The following is a 19607-nucleotide window of genomic DNA, read 5'->3' as shown; positions in this document are numbered from 1 at the left end:
GCGATTTTGAAGGATTTTACGAGTATTAAGAAAGAGTCGAAGAAAATGAACGATTGTTAATGGGATTTTATTGACCATACTTACACGCGACCGCTAACGAATCCGGAATGGGGGGAGGGGGCTCAAGACAGCCTCATAACGAAGAAGTTTCATAAAAACCCACTACCTACTATCCAGCTCCCGCCAATAGGGGGGGGGGCGAATCAAAATTTTCACCCATATTTTCCCCGATCGGCCGCTCAGAGTTGATTTTTGTTTATTTCTTTGAAGGGGTTGTTTTCAGGATAAAAAAATCATTTCTTACCAATCCTCATTTGTTGAAAATGATCACGAAACATGAAATTTATTGTCATGATTGTGGGGAATGCACATAACGCAGCACAATTGAAATTATGTTTCGGTTTCATCTAAGAGAGGACTTTTCAAGGATATTCTGGGATTTCGCAGCGTAGTCACTCCTCGCCTTGTTTCTATTCTAACAAGGGTAAATAATAGTACTGACAATTATTATTATGATTCATGAAAAAATAAAAACGATGATAATATTGATAATACTGCTTATAATCATGATATAATAATTAAACTATGAACAATACACTGTAATGATACTTATTATTATGATCTTCATGAAAAAATAAAGATAAAGATAATATTAATGATATTGCTAATGATTGTGATATAATGATATTAATGAAACTACTATTGATATTAAAAAAATAGAAATTGCAATCATGATGATGATGATGATGATGACGACGATGACGATGATGATGATGATGATGAATTGATGATGGTGATGATGATGATGATGATGAATTGATGATGATGATGACGATGATGATGATGATGAATTGATGATGGTGATGATGATGATGATGACGATAACGACAACGATGACGATGATGATGATGATGATGATGGTGATGATGATGATGATGATGATGATTATGATGATGGTGATGATGGTGGTGATGATGGTAATGATGATGATGATGATGATATCATCAATCATAATGCAAATGATAATAACATTAGGTCTGTATACAAAGAACCTATGTCTGTCAGGAGATGTATCTTCCATGTTTACCGCCCTAATGTGATGGTTATCAGCTCATACCGAATTGATGATTCGAAAGAGATTGTCTTGGTGCCTAAATTTCCCCGCTGAAAAGAAAATAATAATAATAATATAGGGTATTTATATTGCGCACATATCCACCTTGTTAGGTGCTCAAGGCGCTCCTGTATTACCCGGCTAAGCTAGGCGTTCATAGCGCACACAGCTTTTTAAGGAATTACTTCCTACCGGTACCCATTTACCTCACCTGGGTTGAGTGCAGCACATTGTGGATCAGTTTCTTGCTGAAGGAAATTACGCCATGGCTGGGATTCGAACCCACGACCCTCTGTTTCAAGGTCCGAAGACTAATCCACTGGGCCACAACGCTCCACAGTGTCATACAGTGTTGTTCACATAGTGGACTTTTATGGAAATATTATTCACACTGTTAAAATGCTCAAACTCAGCAGTGTGAAGACATGTTCATACTGTGGACACCTTGACAGCGTCATCACACGGTGGACTATGTCAATATGTGATTCCGACTGTTGAAATGCTCAAATCTGACAGTGTGAGTGTGATTTTACATTGTGCCCCAAACTGTGGGACTCTTTTCAGTAGGGTTTGGTGTTGGGGCATTTCGAGATCATGAAAATATTGCTAGGCAGTGCCATGTAGAATTTTATGCAGGGATTATGCATATTATTTACGAAAATGATTTTTCGTTGCCCCCAAAGGGCATATTTTCATTTTCCCTTCGAAAAGGGGCATAGGGGGGGGGGGCAGGCACCTTCCAGCATCTTAAAAACAGAATGGCCCAATTTATTTTTTATACATATGTAAATATATAGGCCTACATGTATTCGTAATGACATTGTGGATAAACTTATGCAAAAATCTAGATAAACAGTATTTACAAAAGTCAAGTTGAATATTTAAAAACTGTATTATTTTCTCTTTTTTTCTCGGATGTATCAATTCAGTATTTATACCCATTGTATTTTCTCCAACAATAAAATCGAGAAGTGTTTTTCAAGGGGTCGCTAGAAAAAGAAACGTAATTTAAAATCGCGCGCACTTTCGATGCTTCTTCAGTCCTCACATTCGGTTTTTATTCTTTTTATTATTTCGTTGTGCCATTTTCCCCATCCCTAACTTGCGATATAAACTTTAGGCAGATCAATACCATTTCAGAACATGTGATATTTCTTTCCTTTACATTTCTACATTTTTGTGTCATAATGAAAAAAAAACCTTGTTACGTTGAAAGAAACTAACATGCACTCTTCACACTCTTCAGTCCAAAAATAAAATCTATGAATTAATTTTGAAAATATCAATTTAGCATTATATGGTTGGCTTCATCATAGTGAAACATGAAGCCACTCCTAAAAAAAATACATCGTTGCTATTCAAATTTGTATTGTGAAGTGAATTTCAACTGCATCGAAGTGGTTATTGTCCGCACTCAAATACATAAGTGCAATAGAAGCATGTATTATGTTTCTTTTATAACTTGTGTGAATTCAACTATATTTCAGACAATGTCGAGACAATAAAATATATGCATTGCCTTAGTACATGATGTATCTGACTGTGTGTGTGTGAGTGTGTGTTGGTCGAGGATTCGTGCTCGTTCAATTCCGAGCACGGAAAGGCCCTTGAGCTAGGTAATTTTTTATAAATTGCTTATATCTTCCATCAAATCAATAAAATCCATTATTTCATACTAACGTGTGCACGTGTTAAAAAGGAATTTCTTTGATTTGATATCGAAAATAATAAAAATCGAATTTCAAGATGTTCTGAAACATCATAAGACTAGCATGTTTATAACAAAATTGATGTTGACATCTTGAGTGTTTACTTGATGTCATTTGAAATCAGATATACCATCTCTATTTCGCCTGAAGAATCATTTGAACAAATTCATAAGGACAAAATGCATTCTCTTCGCTTATGAATTAATATCTGAATATATCAAAACCAAAAAATATCTACACCAAAGGGTGTGGCGTGTTTATTTAGATTCGAATTCGATAAAACAAATTTATGCAGAAACTACCATGCACGCAAGCACTGTTGAGCGGTAAATTGATATCAACGGGAAAAATGCAACAGATAATATCAGACGATACAACTGCCAGCGTCCTTCAGCGTCTCCCATTAGTATAATTGCATGAAAATAATTTAGACACCATAGTCGAGCTTTTCAAGCTTGTTGTCTGAAAGATGAAGTAAAAAATACAATGAACGTTATAGACTCGTAATCAGGTCGTAAGTCAGGTGTGGCGATGAATTTTTTTCATCAAACTAATCGATTTTATCATTTCATTGAAATTCACGCGAGTTGTGCGTCGATCCAAACATTGTATTATTTTTGACCTTGGATATATATTTTTAAAAATTGATAGGGATGTGATGGCAATGAAAAGAAAATATAATGGTATTGTCAGTAAAAATGAACCGTTTTGGCTTTTCCCATAGGAAAACGTTCAATCACATTTGTTTGTTTGTTTTTTGCCTATGTAGTGAAGCGAATGTGCTTTTCAATGCAATTGTGTAATATTCAACTGTATGAGTGCATTAGAAGTGTTGAAATAATGATGAAATGATTGTTAAAAAAAGCAACGTTGGTTATGTAACAGTTAACGGTAGTTGAATAGTGATGATAGTAAAAGTTGATAATAGGTGATGAAGATAATAATAACAAAATATTAACAATGAAAATGATACTACTACCACTATTGCTACTACTACCAATGATAATTATAATACTTAATGATTATAATAATAGTGAACATAACAACAACAATATTAATGATAATATTGTTAATGATATGATAATAATAATCAAAATGATGATGTAAGCAAATTATTATACCACGGCTTTACCTTAATCTGGTTTAAGCCCACTGCAATATACATCAAATTGTTGCTTGCTGAAAGAATTCATCACACCAATGATTTTCTCCGAACCTATGACCCTCTGTTTTGAAGTCTGGAGTCAAGAGTCATGAGAGCTCGATGTTTCCATTACCATGCAAATAACGCACATCATAAGTAAGGGTACTGCCAAGAAATGGTTACACTTCGTAATTCCGAAGGTTCTTTATTCCGAAGGTACGTAATTCCGAAACACGTAAATTACCTATACCTCGATGTTCGTTAATCCGAAAACGTAAAAGGGTTCGTTAATCCGAACATTTGTGGCGTTATTCCGAAGGTTCGTTATTCCGAAGGTTCGATAATCCGAAAACGAAATAAGGTTCGTTTTTCCGAAGGTTCGTTAATCCGAAAACAAAATAAGGTTCGTTGTTCCGAAGGTTCGTTAGTCCGAAAACGAAATAAGGTTCGTTAATCATTTCGATTTCGGACTAACGAACCTTCGGAATTTCAAACCTCATTTCGTTTTCGGATTAACGAACCTTCGGAATTACGAACCTCACATCGTTTTCGGACTAACGAACCTTCGGAATTACGAACCTTTGGAAATACGAACCTTCGGAATAACGAACCTTCGGAATAACGAAGCTTCGGAATTACGGTTGTATGCGCCAAGAAATATCCGTAAAAACAAGGTCCAGGATTACCACGATTTTCATAAACTGTCTTAGAGGTATACTGTGTTTAGAGGCAAATTTTATTGTACTTAATAATACCAAAGCAAAATAATATTCAGAGAGGTGTTTTAATAATAGTGATTTAAATCCTTATTTTGAATTACCCAGGCATCAAATTATATACAATACGTCTACATCTTCCTTAGATCACCTTCAAACAAACTTACACCTTTTTGTCAGAATAAAGGCCTGGTCACGTGCCAGCACATACCAATCAGCAATTAGCATTCAATACACCAACTCGCAATACATTATGACGTCACAATGGCATAACGAGCGAGTCCTTGTTGAGCTCATTATTAGTCTCAATGTCACATTACTGAGTACTTCATGTTACATTTTTGAACAATTTAGTTAGACAAGGCAATGATCCTTGTCGTCTCTATAGTACTCATTTTATATAAACTTTAGGTTAAATCACCAAAGCTCTCAAAACCTTGTTGATTATGAAGAGGTGATGTGGCTCAGCGGATAAGTGTCCGGACTTTTAATCACAAGGATCTGGGTTCGAATCTTACCGCAGCACTCGCGTCCTTCCACAAGACGTCTATTACATTTGTCACTCTCCACCCAGGTGTATAAGTAAATGGGTAATGGTATGCATCGCTGAGAAAAATTGTATTAAGCGCTATATTGCATATTATTATCATTAAATCACTAAAGCCATCGATCCAATCGAATCCAATCCAAAGTTCATTTGATATAGTTCCTTTTCCTTTTCCTTTCGATTACAAAGCGCTGCGCACACACTGCTCCATGTTTGGGCCACTAAAACAATGATTAAACACCTCAGAACCTATGTTCCTTATTTAAACATTATTTTTGCGGTCTCTTAAAACAAGCTGTTGAAATGGAATTTTGTTTTTCGTATACATTCTTTATTCCTGAAAACCTTGTTAAATTCTAAAGAAAGTCGAATCATGTTCGCGTAATTACAAACTCCTGAGACGTCTCTTACACCAACCGTGTTATTTGTATTTTTGATCGGTACGTTGAGTAATTGAATGCCTTTTGGTGAATTTTGCTGTTCGATTCATTTCTTCTAGAAACTCAAAGTCTCCTTAAATCACTAAAACCATTTACTGAATTTGACTTTTGTTGTGGTCTACACTATTAATGAATGTACTGGAACCTATTTCATTATGCCCTACTTAGATTTTCGGAACAGTCATTTGAATCATACACTGAATCTGACTTTTGGTTTTGGTTTGTAGCGCACATTGATATTTATCTTTAAATAAATTTTCAAAGCCGTTCAAACCCGTATCACTAACTTAAAACTTCTTCATTAATTGCTTACACCGTCCGTCAATTTTCAGATGTTTGGAATTCTCTTCCACATAATATTCGAAATTTGAAAACCTCACATTCTTTTAAATTGGCTGTAAAGCACAATCTCCTTTCAAAATTACAGAATCTGTAAAGTGCTAGTAACGTATACATATAAGCAGTTTTGTTTTCTTTCTTTTCTTCGTAACTGAAGATTAAGAATTTAACTCTGTTGAATTACTATACCATATATTCATAACAATTTGAAACTTAATTGTTATATCTCGGCAGTCTATCACTTTTACGTTCTTTTCTTTCTTTCCTCTCTTCCTTATTCTTACATTTTTATTTTTGTTTTCTTGGTACAAAACCAGTTTAAAGGTGCTTCAACCAATCAAGCTATTAGCTTATGTTGCAACACCTTTGTATGTTCATTATTTACTTGTGTTTCATATATATATATATTTATATATTATCTGTGTATTCTTTTACATTGTACATTGTAAACATGCATGAATAAATAAATAAATAAACTATTTATTTTTGTTTATACATTTTTATTATATTTTGGAGGCCGTCTTGCATTTACATAAATCAAAACCTTAGATTAAATTATGAAATATTGATAATCCTTGTTGTTTACTTATGATGAATCCTTAACCATCTCTTGAAATAATCATTGAATCGAACCTTTGTGGGTCAGCAGTTCGCGTGTATGAAAACTTATAGGAGTGAATAAGAAAAGTGGTCTGATTCCTGGCTGTTTTGACCCGACTTAAAGATTCATTAGCGGTCACTAAAATCGACAATCGCATCTGTCTGTTGTCTTTGGTCTGTAGTTCTGAACATAATAGTTTTTCTTGTTTTATCAAACTGGCAACTATTTAATTTGTAAAGAGAGTTTTCAATAAATAAGGCAATTCTGTTGTAATGGGTTTTTTTTTCGAGGTAGTATGCTTCCGCGCTTCTGTGAGGATGTTTCTAATATTTATCGACTATGCAGTGGAGCAAGAAAGAAATAATTTGACGTTTCCCAGACATGGCGTTTGGGGAACAAACAATAAAGTTGCGCCCGAGCAAAGATTTTGTCCTTTTCGATACACATATTTATTTTTGTTATAAATTTTGACCGTAAAAACGATATCATATTTTACAATATTGTATTTTTTCTTCTTTTTTAAACTATTTTTCTTGGTCGTAATTTCCTTCTTTTTTCCCCCTTTTTTTTTTGGGGGGGGGGCACGATCCCCAAGCCCCCATTGATACACCATTGCTGCTATGTATTGTATTGCGCGGTTGAGTATATCCATATACAAATTACGCAATATAAATTCATGATATTTATTGCTATAATTATTCACCGATGGCGTACTTAAAGCTTCGTCAGTCGTCTCTTAAACCAAGATCAACTAATGGATGGGGGTGGGAGGTCTACAGCGCCTAATAACGAATACCTTGGAATGGATTATAAATGGCGCTCCACAGTCATGTCAACAAACCATTCATCATCGCCATTTAGATATTCCAAGGTGGCTGATATTATGGTGTCAATAGAGTAGCATCCGTCAACCCGGGTATTTTCTTCTCCTCGAGGCAGCCACTCGGTTTGGCGCGTGCAATCACCATAGATGCTTGAGTCAATAGGTTTGTTTGTTCTTGCTATGCGATCCCTCATCTTTGCCACTCGCCTTCAAGAAATTTGTATTAATAGCCTATAAGAACAGGGGGCGACGCGACAGGGGTGGGGAGGTTGCCCCTGTGAATTTTCAAGTGGTGAAATATATAGAAAAAGGGGCAGAAATGAGAAAGAAAGGGACAAAAAAGAGAAGCCTGGACCGTGTAACCCTGCAATACATTTATGATTAGATTGGCGTCACCTTTACAGGTCGCCTTGCCTCCCTTTCAAAAAATATTTTGCCCCCCCCCCCCTCCCGCCTACCAGTGGGGTAGAAGGCTGATTAGCAGGGACAAGAGGGGGCTCAAGATGTGGGTTGAATATTTAAGTCGTGAATGTATCTTCTAGTGCGTGTGGTCTAGTGGTTAATTTCTGCAGCATGTGCAGACGTAGCAACATCCACAATAATTCAAGCGTTATTTTTGAAAAAGTTCAAGTACATGTATATAGTAGTAGGCCTAATAACAGTGAAAGCAGTAGTGGTAGTAGTAGTAGTAATAGTAATAGTAGTAGTAGTAGTAGTAGTAGCAGCAGCAGTAGAGTAGTAGAAGAAGAAGTGGTAGAAGTAGTTGTAGTGGTGGTAGTAGTAGTAGTAGTAGTAGTAGTAGTAGTAGTAGTAGTAGTAGTAGAGTAGTGGTAGTAGGCCTAGTAGAAGTTTTAGTAGTAGTAGTAAGAGTAGAAGTAGGCCTAGGTGGTAGTGGCGTTAGTTGTGTTAGCGGTAGTAGTATCCCCATCGTCATCACCATCGTATCATAACCGGCATTATTATCATCATCATAATTATCATCATCATTATCGTCATTCTTATCATTTATTCCCTCATTCATCAACATCACATTCGTTACCAATCAAAAACTAACATGTCGCCCCCCCCCCAAAAAAAAAAAAAAAAAAAAAAAACATGATATGTCTCGCGAGTACATGTACATGATTATATCAAAGATCATGCACATAAAAAACACTATTTCATAAATATCAATGAAGAAGCTCTTCAAGAGGATTTCATAATGTTCACTGTATTTTTCTCGGTCATTAAGTGCTGGTTGCATGTAAACATAGTGCTATACTCTATATATTAATAGAGACAGACTCTTTCGGTTGACATGGCAACACTTGATGGGTAGAGCGACGGGTTTTTATTAATCAAATAACGATGCAGAATCCCCTTTGCTTATTAATTTTGTTCTTGAAAATATATTTTCTCCATCACACATCTCTCTCTCTCTCTCTCTCTCCCTCCCTCTCTCTCTCATACACACACACACACAAATTATATTCTCCCTCTCTCCCCTCCCTCTCCCCCCTCTCTCTCATACACACACACACACGCACAAATTATATTCTCCCTCTCTCTCCCCCTCCCTCCATCTCTCCCCCTCTCTCTCTCACACACACCCACACACAAACACACACCACCCTTACCACTTTCTCTACCCCTCTCTTTCTCTCCACTCTCACACAAACACACATTTATTCAATATCTCCCACTCTCTCTCTCACTAACATACACACCCACACACGCATACACACCATCATACATTCTCTTTCTGTCACTCTCTTTTTCACTTTCCCCCTCGAACCCCACTCTCTCCCTCCCTCTCTCCCTTGCTCCCTCTTTTCTCTCCTCTAATTTTCTCTTTCCCTCCCCCAACCTTTTCGCTCGCTTTCGTTTTCATATCTTTTGTTCATCCCTATCCGTTGAAGATATTTTTATCTTCCTCGATCATTCCATCAAATCCATGCGATATATTACCACCCCAGACCTATTTGTTCACATCTTACATCTCTATTAACCTTGTTCATTGTGTTGACATTTACGCCCTTTGTAACAGGAAACTCCGAACGAGCCTGATACAGATTCATCTTGGCAATACCTGAGACCACTCTTCATTTTATCTCCGAATCCGCCAGAATTAAGAGCAACATGTCAGCAGGGTCTAAAGGCAAAAGTGGAACAAGGTAGGCAAATCAAGTTAATTTATTTTTATTTTGATTTATTTATTTATTTTTTTTGTATTCGAGAAGTAAATCTAACCATTAAAGAAACAATGACTAATCAGCTATATTCAAAGTGGAAATGAATTAACAGAATAGAACTGAAAATCAGATTCCGATTTGTTTCTGAACATTTTATAAAGGATAACCGTGGATGTAAAAAAATCCCTGATCCAGTAAGGGGGGAATCCCCCATCCCCACCCAGACCCTTGCTGTGTCTACCGCTTTTGCAGATTTCCATGTTGGCAAGCATGTTATAGTCGGACCAATCTAAATGAACACGATGATTAACACTGCGTGTCAAAGGATTCTTATCTCATATTCTATTGCCTTTGATAATGGATGTACCTCAGGGATATATACTGGCCCCTTTTAACTTTATATTCATGCAAATAAACCCATTATTCACTTGCAACATCCAAATCGTGGTAAAAGGAACATGTTTTAAATTGATTCATAATAGATTAGATCTCCCAACTAATATATTTTCCCCCATTTTTTAAATTCATTTTTTCATCTTTAGAAACCTATTACCTTTGATGTGTTTAGAAGCTTGGTGTTTCATCATAAAATGACCGAGTGCTTTTCAAAAATTATTTTTCAAATGGATCTTAATGGATACATACATATATATATATATATATATATATATATATATATAAGGAAAGAGAGCTCTGGGGAACCTTGATTTAAGCTACGCCTACCATTGTTCTCTTCATCCATTTCTTTACAATATTTAAATAAAAAGAGTTGCCAATACTGTTGTACATGTATAACTTTACACATTTGTATACATTCTCCCATACGTGTACTGTATCAAAGCAATAGCTTTGATCCAGCTGAGGCATGGCGGTTTGTCATTGTTAAAAACCCACCTTCACCCGACAAAGGAAATTATAATTGGTATAGTGTCGAAAATATGTCTAGCTGACGGTCAATCGGATTGGGGTCGCCCTAGCCACTAACCCGTCTCTGTGGTCTAGTGGTTAAGGCACCGGCGTTCAAAGCTGGGGGCCCGGGTTCGATTCCCGGCAGGGACATTTTTTCGGCATCACCAATTTTTCCAAAGGGTAGAGAGCTCTGGGGAACCTTGATTTAAGCATGGACCTATGAAAAGATGGACGATTAACGCGAGCATTTCTTTGACCCAATGATAGTCACCGTCACCTGGTTATGCGCATCTTAATGAGAACATACAGGTGTTATAACAATAGCAATTACCATGACTACCAAGGGTATCTGATCACTCAAAGACGGAACAGTTTCCCGGTCTTGATTTTTGTTGGCTGATCCCCTGTTTCAGTATGTGCCTTTCAGTCAATATGCTTCATATATGGATCAGCAAACTTGAGAAGCAGACGATTTTTATGATATAAAATATGATATTATTCGATCCGCTAACTACCGCTCACACATAAGGACCTCAATAACATTGAAAGATACACGATCTACACATGTTATGTGCCACGTATATCTGGAATATTATGGAGAAACTTGGGAAAATTGAATTTTAAATGGTAAACAATCACGATATTGCCTCTATATTAAAATATGCAGACATTTCCCCAAATAAAACACATGGAACTAAGATTAACAAAGGTAAACAAAAACTGCACATCGATTATCCATTATTTCATTGATTTTCTATCAACTGCGCATATAATTTGTGAAATATAAATGTCCAATCACGAACTAATTCAGTCCCTTCTCACGGTGACGATCATAGGACCAAAGAAGACTAGTATGAAGAGAATGTTATTCAGATGACAATTACCGTCACCTGTTAGTGAATTCATTATCTAAGCGATGAATGTCCATCTCTTCATAGGTCCATGATTTAAGCTACGCCTACCATTGTTCTCTTCATCCATTTCTTTACAATATTTAAATAAAAAGAGTTGCCAATGCTGTTGTACATGTATAACTTTACACATGTATATATATATATATATATGTATATATATTCATTGATATAATTAATAGACAAGTAGAAAGATTGGAGTTAGATAGGTAGACATATACAGTAGATATATTTAACGGTAATGTGTTCTCCGTCAAGGATAGGAAATAATGAATAAATTAATCTAAGAATAGCTGAAGAAAATTTCACTTTCACTACTTTCCATTTATCCTTCAAAAAAAATTAAATGAACAGGTAAATTCACTTCTTCGGCTTTTCTTTGATTATTTTGTTCATTATTAAAGATACTGTGAGTATACACGGGGATATAGACAAGAACATGGGTTTAGAGAAAGCATTGACTTGAATTCTGTTTCTTGACTATCTAAAAATAAATTCAAAATGAAGGGGAAAACATGACGAGTGCAAGCTAATATGAGTGAAGAGGCGTTACCTACACTTGAATGCACTCGAAATGACGTTTGAGAGGACAACTGGTAAATTTGATGCCGTTGATTTCCTGTCAATTTCCTGTTCTAACAAAAATCATTTGTGAATATTATCGAGGTGACTGTCGTTGGGTTGAAGCCATTAGCATGCATGCAGAATAGGAAAGAGATGAAGGGGATTTACTCTTTCCTTTTCTTTTGTACAGTATAATTTTGATCTTTTTTTTTGGTTGTTTGTACTTGCGCGATGGAAATGTTTCACCTGCACATCCAAACATCCGATTACCACTCACACGGAAACACCGCACTCGCGCACACACACCCACAAATACACACTTCGACACGCGTGTCCTGACATTAGCAAGAATTCCAGTAGTGAAGTAGGCAGATTATCTAGAAGGAGAGAGACAGTAAAGAAGAAGAAAAAGAAGAAGAAGAAGAAAAGAAAAAAATCCGAGAGTAATTTCAGTCTGTAAGGTGAGCCGCTATGCCTAATAGAAGTAAATTGATTCCTATGTTATTGGTTCTATACCAGCTTGGCGTTATACCAGCACAAAAACTGTTCTGTCAAGTTACTATACGGGAGTAACCATACAAGATGAAGAAGAATACTTGCTAATATACTACATGTATGAAAGTTACAAAATTGTGTATCTCCCTGAAACCCTAATACAGATAGCTTCCTCTTACTACGAAGGTCTCCATACAACTAAGTAGCGAATACATTGAATTTTCTGCTTATTTCGAGGGTGTTTGTTCATTATGTGCTGATTTTTTTTTCGTGCTTGTCATCCTTATCCTCAAACGCCTTCCCCCATCTTGATAACTCAGCAGAAATACACACTGGTCCGTTGCTAGGCTTCTGGTTTTTTCCCCTCAAAATTAGATGCCAAATAATTCATTCCTTATTATTGACCGTCACCAATTCAGAACTTGTGGGTTTTAACCTTGAAATATAAAGGAAAGCCCTTGAACGCAACGTTTTGAATAGCCAAATCGCGTCAGCTGGTTTTCAAATAAAATACTCTAATCTCGCTCTTGACCGGAATAATATGAAAGTATCATTGGCGCGCAATCTCCCTTTGCATAAGAAAATTGGCTTCCATTTTAGAAATAACTCTATGTGTATTGCTGATTGAGCATTTTTCCTAATGCAATTGCAACATACATACTTGCATTTAAATAGCTGAAGGCGCCGGCAATAGTACATTATTGACATAAAATGCAGTGACCTTTATCGAGTGTTATAGCTTGTTGCCCGCTGGCCATTCATTTCAAAAAATTATATTTCATAACAACTTTATATAATGACTGTGCAGGAGATGTTTATTTCATTTCCTAATATGATTTGAAATATTGCCTTCTTTCGAAAATAATTTAGGCTTATAATTACCAGGGCCCTAGAAACATTGTTTTACAGGGGTGCTGATGTAAATGTGAAAACCAAGCAAAAAAAAGTTGCATGGTTTTCCGTACAGGATAAATTGAAAAAGAAAAAAACAAAAACAAAAACGAAAAAAAGGGGGTTTCGCTATGTTAAAAAAGAGGGTGATTTGGGTTAAATTTATGGTATGTAGCATACCTACATACCAGATTTTCAGGGGTGCTGCTTATATGGTGAATAATCCACGCACCAGCTCCCCCCCCCCCCCCCCCCTAGGTAAATCACCCCCGCTTTCCAAGGCCATATTATTTTATTCGGTGCATACCCATCCAATTCGAATATACATTCATAATGAGGTTTATAATATTGCCACCCCCCCCCCCCCTCATTCCGTACTCGCTAATCTTTGTAGCAGTATATTCCATTTCCATTTCCAAACACTAATTTCTGGACTTACTATTTGAAAAAAAGAGAAAGAAATGTTGGGGATACATGACGACATCTTATTTATCGACACGAAATCTATAAATAAAAATATAATCGGAAACAATTTTGTACTAATACACATTCGAAATTAACATAATATCTGTTTAATTGCATAGTATGGGTCTTGTATGATAAATCTTTCATTTTCCTATCTGAGCGACTGACCTTAGCTTTCCATTCCTCAGTACTTTTAAGCCCAGGGAGAATTACAGTTAAGATAAGGTAAATTGAGTTTCATTAGATTTAAAACAGAGGATTGGGCCCCTTTATTGACGTTGTCATGGGTATTTCTTCCGCGTGGCTTTTGCGGTAAGAACTCGAAACACTCTACTCGGCAGAGAGGCTTTTACGACAGAAAAATCAATTTTGAAGCCCAGGCAAGCGGTCAATGATCGAATGTACAGTAAATAACACAGAGGAAAGCAATCGGATTGTATAACGATGCTACGGGGAGTAAAGATATCCGTATGCAATGGCGGCGTATCCGTATAAGTACAGTCACACCTGCTAAACCGATTCCAGACTTAACTCAAACTCACGTTCTTACCTATGACAGACTAACCGGTCGGATAGGAATAGCTTTCGTTGGTGTGACCATAGTGTAGGATGGATATTTTGTCATTTTCCTATTTTGTTTATTTCCTTTGACTTGTGTTTTCTTCAGCTGTTTTACATTTCTGTTCCGTCTAGACTTGAGTTCATTTGCATTTCTTTTCAGTACTGCCCTTGCAGTCTGAACTGAGGTTATTTGAGTTTAATGATATTCAGTTCTCATTCGTTCATTCTACTCTCAATGCCTTTCCTCTGTTTCTCTTTTGTCATCTTCATTCCTTCTCTATTCTCTCTTCAGGTGTTCCACTCATTCATCCTCACCTGACCCTTATTTTCTACTGTACTTTCATTATTACATAATCACCAGACATCTTTGTCATATTCATCTCATTCCTTATTGATTTATCTTATGAATTGGGTTCAAACATTTCAGTTCGATCCTTCCATTCATTTTATTTTGATTGGTTGACTCTACTTGATTAGAATATTATGTAAATTATTATGTAATTCTGAGTTTAGCTGAGGCATAGTCGCCCAGAGATTAAATCAGTGCACTACCAGACTTCTTCGGTTTCTGTTCGATTCATTTTGCGTCTCATATAGTTTCACTTATTTCCCATTTGGTTTGATAATCGATTGATTATAGCTGCTGATTAGAACTCTCATTTCTACACACCTGAAACAAACTTATGATTTTTCTCAACCTACAACTGGTGGGAGCCAAACCGAACTTATTATAATTTTTCAACCTTACAATAGCATACGACAGTTTCACCGGTAAAACCGATTCCATACAGAAGCTAATTGCATTATTAACCAATGAGAGAATATCAATCGGTTCGTAATCGGTTTCGTTGGGTTGGTGTGACCGCGCATACCACAGTCAGACAGGTGTTACGTTATTACCAGTGGGATAATATCAGTCGACTTGGAGTCGGTTTCGTTTTTATATAGATCAACTAAATTACAGATATTCTACTTGCAGAGGATAAAAATAATTATGTAAGGGAGAGAGAAGGAGAGATGGGGATGGAGGCGAATAAATTTGCATGTGAATCCTTTTTTACATTCTAGAATAGAATACATGTCGGATGTAACCGTTAGCAACTGCGAGACAAAAAGTTTGGAGGTCATTTGCGAAACTGGGTTTTTGTTGGAATGTTTTTCATTTCCATTTTATTTAATTTTGCGATGTAATTTTGCTTTGTATTATCTTCATAACGTACATATAGAAAGCATGTCCTAAAACAGCATTATGCTTTTACACCGCGCTGGAATTATATTAAACAGTGTAATCAAATAAAAACACACGAATTTAGTAAATGACGCACTAACACTTTCTTAAGCGTTGTCTTTCGCGCTATTAAAAAGAGATCACATTTTTTTACATGGGGGAAGGATATTCATGAAACTCTAGTAATTCAAAAGGATTCTGCCTCGATTATGTTTAAGCGAAATTGGTTCATTTAATTGATTAGCTATTATCAAAAATGAAATCCATCCCATTAGCTAGACTTAAAAATGTATTGAGTGAACTCGGAATAACCAATCATTGTTCCAGAGTACTCGAGAACATAAAGCTCCTGCCCTGCGCAAGGTACAGTATTGGGAAAACGGATTAGAAAGTGCCCATTGTGTTGTGTGGCTGTGAAAATAATGCAGGAAAATTTTGCTATCGTCGTGTAAGGGGCATGCACATCATTTATTACAGATAATATTGTTACCGACTTTGCAGAAACCACATTCTTTTCCATGCACATCACATTATGGTAGTTATAACCAAACCAAATCGTATCAAATAAATGAAATATGATTTGAGCTATTTGACATATTACTACGAAATAAACCATTGCATAAAATTCAATATTGTGGGACCGTTTGCTAGATTGGCATTCTACTATTATAGAGATATATTTCATACAATCAATTGATCTGTATACCAAGGTTTTTCTTTATAGGGATAGGGGCAAGGCAGTGTAAGGATGACGTCCTATTCTCTCAATTTAATAACACGGATAATACTTTTAAGAAAATATAAAAACACGCACACAGAAATATAATTTGTATATAAACAATTTTCATCGACATCATCATCATGCAAACTCAGTTTTGATGAATATCAAAAATCATTTAAAACTTTTTGAATTTACTCAAAAGCGTTTGTTGATTCTTAACATTTATCATTAAGAGAGTACCATATTATAGAGAAAGCCTGTTGGAAAAAAAGCTTTTGCATAAAATTATACTACAAAACAAAACAAAAATAATGTTGTTGCCTTCACCATTGTTGTATCTATCTCCATCATCATGATCGTAGTCATGGTGATGATCATCATCATTATCATCATAATCATTACCAGAATCATCATAATCATCATCATATTCAGTCCCATCGTAAACATCATAATTTACTTGCCAACAAATGTATAATTTGTTACTTTATAACATGTTACATCCTAACAAGTAGCGTTTTGAATTTCCGTTGCATTTTGTATCGATAAGTCTTTCCACTGACTCGCATCGTCAGGTTTTTTTTTTTAATTCGATTATCAAGAGCACTTCGCTCGAAATAAAAATTGATTACACTCGTTTGTGACCATGGAAACAAGTTCATTATTTTTTTTTCATCCACCACCGTGGCTGCAGGGGCCTGACACTCCTTTTTTCTCCCTCATTTTTTTTTAGATCTCCCCGTCTGTCTGTTCATGTCTCTCTCTCTCTCCCAGTCTCGACTTTTTCTCTCTCTCGTCTATATGTCTTCCATCTCTCCCCCTCTCTCTCTCTCTCTCGTCCCTATATTTGTGCCACTGCTCTCGCCCTCCTCTCGCTCTACTTCCTCTTTGTTTTATACATTTAACAATTAAACTGTTTGTTTTTGTTGAAAATGCCAAACAGAAAAAAATGAATGCGAACTCATCGCAACGTATAAATATTCAATTTATTGCCCGCCTCCTAATAAAAGAGTCAAAATATTATGGTCGCCGCATCATAAAGGATAGTTCTTTATTATTTCACCATAATATGATACAAAGAAAGCGTTGCAAACATGAATTAGCAGAAATAAGACCTTTGATGAAATCAGTTTGTAATTAAAAAAAGAATACAACAAAGGAACAAAGCATGACGGAAGATAATAGCGTTTTATAAATGAAAATGGTTATCATTGAATGAAGAAAAATGAATGAGTGTATGATATAAAGCAAGGAGAGGAATAAAAACGAAATAGGGACATGTACAGCAGTCTTTGTTAATTCTCTGTATTCAACTTTTTTTAAAGTATTTTTTTATTGTTAAAAAGTCTACCAAATTATTTTGAATCTTTTTAAATCAACTATTCGGATACTTCTCTGATATTGATAAGACTTTGGTTAACACTCTGCAATTTCTTTATTTCTTTATTATTTCTTCTTTCATTAATTTATGTATCTATTTGTTTGTTGATTTAGTAAGCTACTTTAGTTAGGTATTTCTTCGTTTTAATCTTTCTTCCTTCCGTCATTCATTACTTCTTTCTTGCTTAATTTTTCTTTATTTACTTATTTCTTTCTTTCTTTCTTGCTTAATTTTTCTTTCTTTACTTATTTATTTCTTTCTTGCTTGCTTAATTTGTCTTTCTTTCTTTCTTTCTTTCTTTACTTCTTTCTTTCTTCCTTTCTTTTTTACTTCTTTCTGTCTTTATTTCTTGCTTAATGTTTCTTTCTTTCTTTCTCTTTTTCTTTCTTTCGTTCTTTCTTTTTTTCTTTACTTCTTTATTTATTTATTTAGTTCTTTACTTCTTTCTTTCCTTCCCTTCTTCCTTTCTTCATCTTCTTCTTTCTTTCTTTACTTCTTTCTGTCTTTCTTTCTTGCTTAATTTTTCTTTCTTTCTTTCTTTCTTTCTTTCTTTACTTCTTTCTTTGTTTCATTCCCTTCTTCCTTTCTTTTTTACTTCTTTCTGTCTTTATTTCTTGCTTAATGTTTCTTTCTTTCTTTCTTTTTTTCTTTCTTTCGTTCTTTCTTTTTTTCTTTACTTCTTTATTTATTTATTTAGTTCTTTACTTCTTTCTTTCATTCCCTTCTTCCTTTCTTCATCTTCTTTCTTTCTTTACTTCTTTCTGTCTTTCTTTCTTGCTTAATGTTTCTTTCTTTCTTTTTTTCTTTATTTCGTTCTTTTTTTTTTTTTCTTTCTTTCTTTACTTCTTTATTTAGTTATTTATTGACTTCTTTCTTTCTTTCATTCCCTCCTTCCTCTCTTCTTCTTCTTTCTCTATTCTTTCTTTATTTCTTGATTTATTCCTTCTTTCTTTACTTCTTTCTTTCTATCCCTGCTGGATAGAACACTGTGTATCACAGTTTGTTCACATTGTGGACTTCGTGAAAATATATTTCACACTGTTAAAATGCTCAAATTCAACAGTGAAGATACTTTCACACTGTGAACACCTCGACAGTGTGACTGTACACAGCGTGTTCACATGATCGACTATGTGCATATACGATTCACATTGTTAAAATGCTGAAAATCATTTACATGGAGGTGATTTCACATTGTGTCCCACACTGTGAACACACTGTGGTACATACTGTGGGACACTGTTTTCTTTCCAGTATTATATCTTGTTTTATTTCTTTATTGATGTTATTGTGCAACCCAACACCCCCCTTCTGTTCTAACGGTAATTGCCAATTCGTCTACTGCCAACTCGTCCACTCACCACATGGTCAACTTTCATTTAGTCTAATGTCATTCCGTCCATCAACATTTCGTATTACAACCATTTGGTACATTGCCCATTTGGTACAATTATCACTACGTCTAATCAACATTTCGTATTACAACCATTTGGTACATTGCCCATTTGGTACAATTATCACTACGTCTAATCAACATTTCGTCTCATAACCAGTTGTTCTAATATCCATTTCATTTTCATTCACTTTGCACATTGTTACCCTTAGTCCAATTAGACCAAACGGTAAATTGACTAAATGGCCATTAGACCAACTGGTTATTAGACGGAATGGCATTAAACTAAATGAAAGTAGACTATGTGGTGAGTGGACGAACTGATGGTAGACCGAAGGATAGTAGACGAGTTGGCAATTGGACGAATTGGCATTAGACGAATTGGAAATAAAACATTCTAACATTTTACTCCATGTTTCTATTATTTCATGCGTGTCGCCTCGTGACTCAGCGATATCCAAGAAGCGTTGTATCTCCAAACACCATC

The 19607-nt window shown here is 35.5% G+C and overlaps 1 protein-coding gene across 1 annotated transcript in view; it reads left to right on the top strand.

The window, feature by feature from the left end:
• The first annotated feature begins 9551 nt into the window (after positions 1–9551).
• Positions 9552–19607, top strand: part of LOC129278996 (beta-arrestin-1-like) — a 41237-nt gene continuing 31181 nt past the window's right edge. Inside the window, exon 1 of the mRNA XM_064111577.1 lies at positions 9552–9586. Coding sequence (XP_063967647.1) covers positions 9552–9586 — 35 coding nt within the window. The remainder of the gene's footprint in view (positions 9587–19607) is intronic.

The sequence above is a fragment of the Lytechinus pictus genome, chromosome 16 (genome assembly GCF_037042905.1).
Source record: "Lytechinus pictus isolate F3 Inbred chromosome 16, Lp3.0, whole genome shotgun sequence".
Taxonomy (NCBI): Eukaryota; Metazoa; Echinodermata; class Echinoidea; order Temnopleuroida; family Toxopneustidae; genus Lytechinus; species Lytechinus pictus.
Note: the sequence above shows the minus strand (reverse complement) of the source record. Positions and strands in the feature narration are given on the sequence as shown.